The sequence below is a fragment of the Vanessa atalanta genome, chromosome 23, assembly GCF_905147765.1.
Source record: "Vanessa atalanta chromosome 23, ilVanAtal1.2, whole genome shotgun sequence".
In the NCBI taxonomy this organism is placed as follows: Eukaryota; Metazoa; Arthropoda; class Insecta; order Lepidoptera; family Nymphalidae; genus Vanessa; species Vanessa atalanta.
Window position 1 is genome coordinate 7,042,952 of NC_061893.1, and position 12,569 is coordinate 7,055,520.

The 12,569-nt window shown below is 33.5% G+C and overlaps 1 protein-coding gene across 1 annotated transcript in view; it reads left to right on the forward strand.

The window, feature by feature from the left end:
• LOC125072942 (ABC transporter G family member 23-like) overlaps positions 1–12,569 on the forward strand; it is a 66,046-nt gene that overhangs the window by 38,847 nt on the left and 14,630 nt on the right. The window contains exons 3-4 of the mRNA XM_047683577.1: positions 473–632; positions 4,560–4,822. Coding sequence (XP_047539533.1) covers positions 473–632; positions 4,560–4,822 — 423 coding nt within the window. The remainder of the gene's footprint in view (positions 1–472; positions 633–4,559; positions 4,823–12,569) is intronic.

The following is a 12,569-nucleotide window of genomic DNA, read 5'->3' on the forward strand; positions in this document are numbered from 1 at the left end:
ATCAAGATTGCTGGCTCTAATAATGTTTGAAATTTCTGTTTGCGCCAATGTCTATCAACAGCGGTGACTACTTAACAGGTGGCCCCTTTGCCAATCTATAAATGCATAAAAAATAATACGTTGCAGTCAAACTTTCGAATCACGTCGTGGTAACGCAACAGCTGCCTAAATTAATTTAATTCTAAATTCAAATGATGTATACTATTTCATTTCAAACCGGTTAAGGTCACTCGTCTATAAATCCGACCACGTACGTTCAATAACGTGAGGACTATTGGGTGGCATACTGGTACATAGTAAGACGTCACTTGTTGTCCACCCCTAAATAATATTCAGAATTGCTACGTTCGAGTTTGAAGGGTGAATGAGTCATAGTAATGGCATAAGGGTTCTTGAGATTAGTAGCTGTTAGAAATGTTTGGTATTACGTACATCGCAGTAATCAAAATACTTATAATACCTCTGTTTCCAGATATGGTCTTCTGGGAGCATCTGGCTGTGGAAAAACAACGTTACTATCATGTATTGTTGGTAGACGGAAACTTGACAGCGGAGAAGTTTGGGTCCTTGGTGGCAAACCAGGAGAAAAGGGTAGTGGTGTTCCTGGGCCAAGAGTTGGGTACATGCCTCAGGTAAGCCAGTTATCAAATATTATGTTAAACAAAATCAAAATATACTTCATTCAAGTAGGCTTTACAGAACTATATTAAGTAAAGCTAATACCGTTTCGGAATGTAGATTCTACCGAGAAGAACCGACAAGAAAATCGGTAGTTACTCCTTTCTAAAAAAAATGTTATTTTAGGTAAATACAATTATATAATATATCCTCCCTGAAAGTCAACAAGTACTAGCTCCACGCCTTTTTATCATCTGTGTAATCTTGCATTGAATTATTAACAAAAATGCTTTATTTATTAATGTATTTTTTACAAATTATTTCAATTTTAACGAAAATTTGACGTAGTCAGAACTTTGATGCATACAAATCTGTCACGTCACTAGTCTAAGTTCAAAGCGGGTAAATCTGTGAAACACACTCAGTAATATAATCAACGAGAATGCCCGATTGAAAAAACTACTACACCAATATTAATAAAACTTATAACAGAAGATACAGCGAGTTTCGGAGTCTGTTTTCGTACTATTTCTCCAAATCGCACTGCATCTGTATAAGTTTTAGTATATTTTTCGACCCCTATAAACGTCTCTTCAATTATTAATCAATAATATATTATAAGCTGTATATAACAAGACGAAAAATAATTAAGAAAAAATAAATGTTACCCGAGTAGACTTTTACCAGAACTATTGAATCGATATTTTACAGAATTGTATTAAACGTACAGCAGACCTTCGTCTCCAGATTTTTTTTTGCACCTTCACTTAAAACAACGGACTCGTCTGAGTATCTGATTTCCGGTAGAGCGCTTAATAATATTTTGACACTCTTTTTATTATTTATTTATTTATATATTTTTTTGTAATTTATAAGCCTTGGAACTACTTAACCGGTTTTAATAAATTTTTCACCACTAGAAAGATACTTTATGAAAAAGCAGGGTTCGCGGATATATATCAGCGGATATATATCAATTGTTTTTTTCCTATCTTCTGAACAACACTCATAGATCTATGCTTAAGGCCTGACTCTGAATGATTACTTTTTATGATTAGTCGATTACATGACTATGAAATGAAATTAGTTTATTTATCTCACAAACAAATGAAGATACAATAATAAAAGGTACTTGTTTTTTAAGTGTTCATTAAAATTTTTCTTTCTCAAAAAGATAGACACTAATTCCTTTGTTACTTTTTTTAATAAAAAATGTGGTATTTTGACACTTGTATTATTTTACAAATACCTTTCACTTTTTAAGTATTTACAGAATGAAATTCGCTTCGTTTTCTTAGCCTGGATATATATCAGATATATATCGGATATATATAAAAAAAATCGGATTTTTGATATTTATTATAAAAATCGGATTTTTTTGAACCCTTTCTAAAAGTAACATAGGCTTTATTTTATTCACCTTACTATATGAACACCTCGCTTCGCTTGGGTTAAATAAATGACACAAAACAAAAACTTTTTTTTTTTCATGAACGTTGATCTATAATTTAGTCTGGATAAGTTTTCATCCGTACTCCAGCATGAAATTATTATTCGAAGCACACTCTCTGAACGTACCCGTAAACGTCAAACATGGCCGCCCGATGAACTGTAATGTCATTGAATTTTTGGGATTTAATATCGAATTATCTTGATTAGACGAATTTTATAATTAACTTTGTTTTCGTGGAGTTTTGTGTGTTTTTTTGTGGAGCTGTTCAAATGATTTTGAAGCAAGTTTCTTTTCTCCCTTAAAATTAATTCCATTATAAAATTTAGACATTCTACACAAAACGTTAAATAGTAATAAATATTCAATGTTATTTAGATAATTTAAGTATTGTATACTATTTACTGTAACTTATTACTTTATCAATATTATATACAAGAGCACCAGACTATTAATATATAATTGTTACGAGCATGCCGTGTACACATGCTTAGGAATGTAATCTAACTCAAAAATTTTGTAATTCCGTAATTTGAATGTATCTCCAGATTGTATTCTGTAAATTACGTCACAAAATAAATACGTAATCAATGCACTATTAACTGGTGAATTGCTATTTTTATGCGAATAATTAAACATAATAACCCCCATGGTAACGAATGACGATCCCACCAAATAGACCAAGGGGTGCCCCCTTCATTCTATTAACTTATAATAGTAATAATGTTTCCGATTTTATTCCGATCCAACTTCGAACATTCCTCACAAAAATTAACCTCAGGTTAATCGTAACTGAGGAACAATTCTGATTGTTATTAATGTCAGCTACGATACGATCCCAATTATATTTCGAGCTAACTTCGACCGAAGCGCAACTGTATCGTCGCCTATGTGGAATAGGTACTTGACTGAATGGCAACGATTACGTTTCGATTGCGATAAACTGTCAATTTCGTATAAGAATAGGAGCCCAGTAAAAAACAATAGAGAAGAGACGAATCAGTTAAAGAAACTGACAAGGGTAAATATGTTACTTAGGCAGACGAAATAATTTTAATTATTTTTTGTAATTGCAATATGCGGCTTTTGAATAATATATATCGGTTGGTAGACGGGCAAATGGGGCACCTGGAGATAAGTGGTCACCACTGCCCGTAGAAAATGGCGCAGTAAGAAATATTATCCGTTTCTTACATCGCCAATGCGCCAGCAACCTTAAGTAAAAGATGTTATATCCCCTGTGCCTACAATATTAAACATATTAAACACTGGCTGTCATTCTTCAAACCAGAACACGACAATGAGAAGTAATACTACTGTTTGGCGGTAGAATATCTGATGAGTGGGACCTACCCAGACGGGCTTGCACAAAGCCCTACCACAGTAAATATTTTATAGATAATTAGATTTTTTTTTTATATCCATTCCTTATCGGACTACTAGGCGCAGGCAAAAGTTTCATCCATACGTTGATGACATACCCAAAAGTCGAACTAAATGGTTTGACAGCACGTTTTTGGAGAGAGTCGCTAAGATTTGGAACGACCTGCCTGGGTCTATTATTCCTAATAAGTTGAACTCTGGAGCCTTTAAGAGTAGAGTGAACAAAGTTTCTTTTGGATGGGCGTGTACCACCTTCGTCTTCATCGACAATTTCCAGCAGACGAAATGGAAGACAAACGCCTATTCCATTACAACTATAAAAAAAAAATTGTTCATGCACGTATGACATTAAAGTATTAAAAATCGTTTCGCTTATTGTAATTAAATATATTAAAGTTAAATTTAGTTTAGAAAGGATTTTTAAAAGTAGTTTTCCTTCGATCTACTGAAATCTGTTTATTGAGTTTTATTTCACGTCTCAAGATTATTTTAACGATAATAATACCTTGACAAGCTCTGTGTAAAAAGACTAAAAATCGAGGTTACAATTAAAAAAGGTACCTGTAGTTACCCGTTTTTTGTTATTTTTGTTTATTGTATTATTATTCTCGCGATAATTTATTGTTATATTGTTCCTAAAATAAACTAATTAACTTTTAAATTAAACTAACTAAATATTATTTCTTTAGTAAAGTAAAAAAGTAACTTCCTGTAAACGTTCCACTACTGGGCTCAGACCTCTCCATTTGAGGAGAAGGTCTTGGAGAGTAATCCACCACACTGATCCAATGCGAATTGTTGGATACACATGTGGTAGAATTACATTGAAATTAGACACAAGCAGGTACCAAATTACCTCACGATGTTATCTTTCACCACTCAGCAGTGGTGCTTGCTTGAGCTTGAACCACATTCATCGGTTAAGATGCACTCGTTCCAACCACTCGATCATCTCGACTCTTATTTAGTTTCCTTGTTATAAATGTTTATTGTTATTCATTAGTTTATTATAAAATTAGTTTATTGATTTCTCGTACATATACTAGTTATAGAATAAGTATTCAAAAATTTTCCATGGCTTAAATTTTTTTTATTTTTTTATTACTAGGACATTGCTCTCGTTGGCGAGTTCACTGTTCGCGATGCTGTTTACTACTTCGGAAGAATATACGGCATGAAGGCGCAGAAGTTAACGGAACAATTTGATTTCCTGACCAATCTTCTAGATTTGCCTAGTGGTAGTCGACTTATAAAGTCACTTTCTGGGGGACAGCAAAGAAGAGTGTCCCTGGCAGCTGCGTTGGTTCATGATCCAGAACTGCTTATATTGGATGAACCAACAGTAGGGCTGGATCCTGTCTTAAGAGAACGGTGAGTAGCTTTTGTATTCAATTGTTTTACTATTTTTGAATGCCGTACCCTTTAAAAGAATAAAGGAAATTTATTTTTACAAAATAAATAATAGTTTTAAACCTATGAAAGTTTAAATCTTACAATCACCTGATAAATCTTTCAATATTTATCAATGGTACGGAATCCGTAAGCACTAAAAACTTTACCCGTCCGAAAAATCGGACTAGCGCTGAGAGCGCTCCCAGAGAGTCCGAATTTTTTTTACAATCGAGTAGTCTAAATTATCAAAATTGTAGGAATACATATACAAAATATTTTTACTCTTATTTCGACATTAGTCATTAAAACTGAATAACATACAGAGAAGGAAAATTGGAAACGGTTTTTTTTTTTATTCGACTATTTATAAACTAACGACAGCCCGGCTTCGCACGGGTTCAATTTCAAAGAAAATGATGTAATAATCATAAAATTTATACCCCATAGCACTCAGGAATGATGTAGCTGTATGTTCTACCAGCTAAACATTAATTCGAATTAACACATTCTTACCGGAGATACAATATAATATACCTTACACACAAACAATCAAATTTGCCCTATTTAATATTAATGTAGATATTCTCATACTTTATCGATTTCAAGAGATAAAACTAAGATACAAATGGTAGACATATTATTTATGTTTAAAGCGAAACCTAGTGGTCCATCAATCCAACAGCATCATCTCATACATTTGGCAATATGATCGATGAATATACAATTGAAACACACAGTGAAAATAAATAATTATTAATACTTTTCTCTAGATTCATCTATACCTTTAAAATAACATGTCTTGACTGTATGGTTCATCATCGCCGAGCGTAAACTATTAAAGTTAGGGCCATAAAGTTTGGTGAGTAGGGTCGTTTTATTGAGAAGGCACCCACTAATTATTAATTTTATGAGTTAGAAACATGAAACTTTATTTTTGGACTACTTTACTTTATTAAAAATGAGTGGATAGATTAATAAATTAGGTATTTATTCTAATAAGAAAGAACCTTTAATGAACTTAAAATGATTGAGTTTATTTAAATTTGTAAATGTGTTTATATTCCACATACACCTGATAACTGACTGTAAGAGCCTTCGTAAAACTCGTTTGATTGATTTAAGTATAAATGTACCTTGTGTTGCGGAAAAATTTGAATTTGCTCAACAAATTTACGTAACTTGTATAATTTGTAAAACTAACGTTTTTTAGACTAGCTTTCCGGCCCTTCTTCGCATGGATTAAATTTCGTTTTTATTGTATTTTTTTTGTAATGCAATGATTATTGCTTCACTTGGTGGTAGGGCTTTGTGCAATCTCGTCTGGGTAGGTACCACCTACTCATCAGATATTCTACCGCCAAATAACAGTACTCTGTATTGTTGTGTTCCGGTTAAAAGGGTGAGTGAGCCAGTGTAATCACAGGCACATAACATCTTAATTTCCAAGGTTGGTGGCGCATAGCCACCATGTAAGGAATGGTTAATATTTCTTACAGCGCCTTTGTCTATGGGCGGTGGTGACCACTTATTATCAGATGGCCCATAAGCTCGTCTGCCAACCAATGCCATAAAAAAAAACCGAAGGCCATGTTGAAATTTCCAGGCAACCTCTCCCTCCCTCTCTCTTCTACTCTTTCTCTAAGCATTGTTAATTTATTCCATTGAGTATATCATTTAATATATAATATATAGCGAAAGAGTCGAGATAGCCCAGTGGTTAGAACGCGTGTATCTTAAACGATGATTGCAGATTAAAACCCAGGCTAGCACCACTGAAATTTCATGTGCTTAATTTGTGTTTATAATTCATCTCGTGCTCGGCGGTGAAGAAAAACATGGTGAGGAAACTCGCATGTGTTTAATTTCAACGAAATTCTGCCACATGTCTGCTCCAAACCTTCTCCTCAAAGCGAGAGGAGGCCTTAGCCCAGCAGTGGGTAATATACAGGCTGTAGTAATGTTTATGTTAATGTTTTTTAGGTATATCTTATATACATTTGCCTGTTATATTATAATATAATTACTTTACTATGTAAACGTGTTACCTTATCTGATGAATTTTAATATTCGCTAAACAACCTATCTTTCTTGTCTATCAATTCAATTAAATTTAAGTCACGGCCGACAAGAATGTAGGCAGGTCAACGAGTTTGAAAAGTGTAATTATAATTAATGTTATCTATTTGCCAATCTCTCATTATATTTAAAGAAAAAATATATTTTGCAATCATGTAAGTAATCATTTATTTGGTAGGGCTTTGTGTAAGCCCGTCTGGGTGAGTGTCACCCACCCATCAGATATTTTAACGGGTCGATCCGGTTTGAAGGGGATTGAACCAGTGTAATACAGGCACAAGGGACATAACATCTTAGATGCCGAGGTTGGTGACGCATTGGCGATGTGAGGAATGGTTAATATTTTTTACAGTGACAATGTCTATAAGCGTTTTTTTTTAATATATGACAACGTCACATACATTACTCTGATCGCAGTTAAAGCACACAGATGACAATTCACATTGAACCCATAGGTGTATTTGCACTGCCTACTGGATAATAATATTAATATAATAGCTTTAATTTATCAATCTTTCTTAACATATAAATACAAGAATCTTATTTGTTTGATATCGGTATGTGAAGATTATCTTTGTGTCCAGCATAGACCTCCCTTAGAGTTCGCCATCGAATGCGATTTTGCGTGCATGTCTCTCCCAAATATTTCCCTCTCTTTTTTATATATCGTCTTCTCTTCTTCAATACTGTGTTCAGTATTGGGACACGGGCAGAAGAAGATCACTTATATATGTTAATTTGCTTATCTACTTAAATTGATTAATGACTTTTCATGTTATAGAACTTAAGTCTCAACTGGTTTTTACTACACATTTGCGAAAGGGCAAAAACACTAAATATGTAAAAATATACAATATTATATCGAATGTTCGTGTAATCTTTCGATCATTGGAAACTTGTTATTTTTTTAATTATTACTTATTAATAAAAAGGAACAAGGACTGAAAGTTTGTTCCGATAATCAAATTAAAATATTACGACTATTAAGCCAATAGAGATACCTTTCGGTATAATTACAATCCTAGCCGGTGCTATCTTTTAAATTCATATTTAATAACTTTATTTTAAAAGTAAAAAGTAAAGTAACTGCCTACAAATGGACTGCTGGGCTATATGGCTTCTCTCTCTTTAAGGAGGAGATTCCAGCACATTGCTCCAATGCGGTTTGATATATATGTTGCGGAACAATGAAATTAGACACATGCAGATGCACATGTGGAAACTTTCCACACTATGGTTTCCTTCACCGCTGAGTACGAGATGAATTATATACACAAGCTTTAAAACTGCACTGTACACTGGACGATGTTTCGCTTAAAATAGAAACCGCGATTAAAATCTCAGAAGATACATTTATGTACATTTGCTAAAAATATATATATGAGATATTTATTCAAATTAGAAAAAGCCTTTAACGAACTTAAACGATCGAGTTTCTTATATTCAATATGCACTATACATATAACTAGTAAAAGCCTTCGTAAAACTCGTTTAGTTGATTTAAGTTTAATATACCTCGTGTTAACGAAAAATTCGAATCGGACAACTTGAATACATTTTAAATATCTAAGTCGTTTATTAGACTAGCTATCCGTCCCATCTTCGCATGGATTAAATTTGATTTTTATGTAATGCAATAGTTATAGCGGAATAACGACAGACGTGTTTGGTTTTCCTGAACCTTATGAACTGACTTAAAAGAAGGACTTTTTCTAACCTCGAATATCTTTGTCGATTATGTGTCAATCGTTTCAAGGAGTCGTCATTAGGATTGATGTTACTCGTGTCTATTATAATATTCTACAGAAACATTGAAACAGTATGAAATAAAAACCAGCCCGTCAATGGTCATCCAAAGTTGGGAACTTAGATTCTCTTAAGCCATTAGTAATACAGGATTTACCCTTGAAACCGGAACACAACAATTATCTACTAATGTAGTTTAGCTATAGAATATGCCTAATATAAAGCCCTACCTTAAGGTGAACCTCTGAGTTTCATATTTTAAAATTCATAATGATATGTCACTTAGCATCTGTTCTAAAAAACTCTTTAACTTCGTCTAAGTGAACAGAAAATGGGTTAATTGATTTATCAATCAAGTTTTTATTTTCTGAATGTGAAAAAATCCCGCAATCAGAAATAGACAATATACTCTATCTTCTTTTTTCAAATCTCAAATTACTGATGCAAGAAAGAGATAAATCGATGTATAACTGTTCAACTGTGAAGCAACATTTATTAGTAAGGCCGTAACTGTGCCAATATAATTACAAATAGATTATGTAATTAGTAGTTAGCACTGAATATAGCGAAAATCAAATCAACTCCAACGTTTCTTACGTCTAATCCACTTTAAAACTTATGTATAAATGCATTAAATAACATACAATACTTTATCTCGGTGTGCGTGACAACAACGCTTAACTCTCGCCAAATGTCATATACTTTACTAGTGTGCGTTATCAAGTATTGGCCATTTTTTTTTTCGACGCAACAGTTTTAACAGCCTATTTTGACATATATATATAACTAGATATCTGTGCTGTTAAAAGAAGTAACCATCCAATGAAAATAGTTTTATTTACAAGATCGTTTCGATCATTCGATTGATTCATATCGGAAGTACCAGTAAGTCTTTGATGATTACCGCGGAAACTTGATGAGTTTTCATGAAATCCATCAATACTAATTGATAGATTACATACTCGTTCGATAGGTCAGTTAATAGCTGCGAGTATAACTATTCTAAAAAAAAGTATTTCTAGAATCGTAAGAGCTACGAGACCGATTTAATTCGTAGTCTCTTTGATTTATATAACTAAATAGACTTTCCAGGCTGAGAACACGTCGGAAAAAAGAATAGCAACAGTTCGCCATTTTGTACACGCACACTAGTAAAGTAGTGACGTTTGGTGTGTCAAACGCTGTCACGCACACCAAGATAATAAAGTTGGCTCGTTTGTTAAGTTAAGAATTTATTTGTTTGAAAACGACAATATCTGGTTCTACTACGTGAGGAAATACATCGCATTAGCTAGTAAAAAATTACACCACGATGTTCTATAAAAAGAGCCGAGATGGCCCAGTGGTTAGAACGCGTGCATCTTAACCGATGATTTCGGGTTCAATCCCAGACGAGCACTGGATTTTCATGTTCTTAATTTGTGTTTATAACTCATCTCGGCGGCGGCGTGCTCGGCGGTGAAAGAAAACTTCGTGAGGAAACCTGCATGTGTCTAATTTCAACGAAATTCTGCCACATGTGTATTCCATCAACCCGCATTGGAGCAGCGTGGTGGAATATGCTCCAAACCTTCTCCTCCTCTCCTCCTTAGCCCAGCAGTGGGAAATTTACACGCTGTTTATATGTTATGTTATATGTAGGTTAATGTTAATATGATGTGATAAAACGATTTCTCCCCGACCTCTATATATATGTATATACATGTCTGTAATTGACTCTCTCACACATCCTCAACATCGAAGCTAAATATTTTACTGCTTGATGGTACAAATGTTATTGTGTGGGTGGACGCAGATGAGCTTGCATAAACCGTTAGTGTACCTTCAAATCGGTATAATTGCTATACGGACGGTTGTATTAAATGTTACGTATCTATCAAACCTAACATACAATTATAATATACTTAAGTATGTAATTTTTTCACAACAAAATTACAAGGTATAGCTGACATCGAACTCGGAGTTATTAATAATACACGACTACAGACGTAATTGCCACTGAAAAATTTTAGAAATTAGACAGTGTTTTATTTTAAGAGAGAAATATTACCTATTTTTATACGATTATAATCAACGCGCTATCAAACTTAGGAACTGTGTCGTTATGCCCGTTAGGTCGTTAGTTATAGGTTCACTCAACCCCCAAACCGGAATACGAAATTAATAGGTATTGCTGTTTGGTGTTGGATATGTTACGTATGACAATAAAAATATGAAAGGTGTCGTGAAATACCCGGCTTTAACGAAGTCAATGAAACAAAATTTCAAAGAAAATTATTGATATATGAGCCGATGACGGTGAATCTCCAGAGGCGCCTTGGTTTTTCGCAGTACATTATAACTCGTTACCGGATTATCTGAAACAAAAAAAAATGATATGCATTTTAAAGGTGATGTATTTCTCGAGGTAATCAGGAAGAGTTTTTTTTTCCATTTTTTTTACAGCACTTCGAAGTTAAAAGCGCGATTTTAGCTAAAAAAACGCGGTAAAATTGTTATAAAAAAGTAGAAAATATGAAAAGAAAAAAATTGGTGATTACCTGTTGATTTATGTAAAGAAGAAACGTCCAAATTTTCAAAAGGATCGGTTCAGGTGAATTTGTGTTCAGATGTTTACGAACTTCAAAAAAGACGTTTTCGGGAAAGCAGCAGCAGAGCAGCATGGTGGAATGTGCTCCAAACCTTCTCCTCAAAGGGAGAGGAGGCCTTAGCCCAGCAGTGGGAAATTTAGAGGCTGCTAATGGAGGTGTATTATAGCAAAATAATTGTGACATTTACGCTTCATGACGATGGAAACCATCGGTTCAAAAAATATATCGAGTTTTTCAATAAAGCATCTCCGAAGTATCACGAATAATATGAAGACGGAGAAGACAAACGCTGAAGTCTAACTACTCAGATGACCGAATAATTTAACACAAGCTGCAATATGTAACTGCAGCATGCCTTAGAGCCACCAGTCTAAAACGTAACTTCTCCGTCCCTGGGAATCATAGCGTGATGTCATCTATAATCTATACCTCAATTTAATACAAAAATAAAGAATTTCATTTGTGCTCAATTCTAATCATATGGTTTATCTTATTAATTATTATTTATTTATAATAGTTTAAAAAATGTATTGTATTTCTTATTTTTAATTATTATGCTTATGTTTAATTCATATTTTCAATAATTACATTGTGTAATATGATAACGCATGGTGAGACTACCTGTAAGTAGTAGAACTTTTGCCTTGATAATTTTGAAATGTAATTTTTTATTTTGGATGTGATATTGTGTCTACTGTTGGTTGTCCTAATGAAAATAAAATAAAATACTAATATTATAAGTCTGTTTGTCTGATTATCTATATGTTGCTCTTTCACAAAACATTGAACCGAATTTCCTGAAATTTGCTATGAAGTAAACTTGAACTCTAGGGAAGGACATAGACAACTTTCTTGTCCGACTACTAAAAAAAAGCCAAGCCACGGACGACAACTAGTCTTCTATAAACAGCATTAAACAAAGTCGCTATCTGCCTGTGTCTTAATCTCCATTAATTTATAGTCGTTTATAAATGTCGATCTATGTTACACAATAAATTTTTTATTGTGTAACTTTAGTATCTTCTTACAAAGAATAATTTTCTTTATGAATAAATTGCACTACGTGCGAGGCCGGGGCGGATCGTTAGTTCCTCATAATTGACGATTAAAGCCATGTATCAATTAGAAACCTGATTGTGTGATAACCTTATAAGGTAAAATGACTTGCTTCCTTTTATTTCCATCACCAACTATGTGTGGTGATGATGATTAAACGATAATTAGTTGCACCTTGGTATCTTTATATCGATCTCAGTCTCTTCTCGGTGTAAATTTTATTATGGTAATTGTTTTCATGTTATATAAAAAAATAT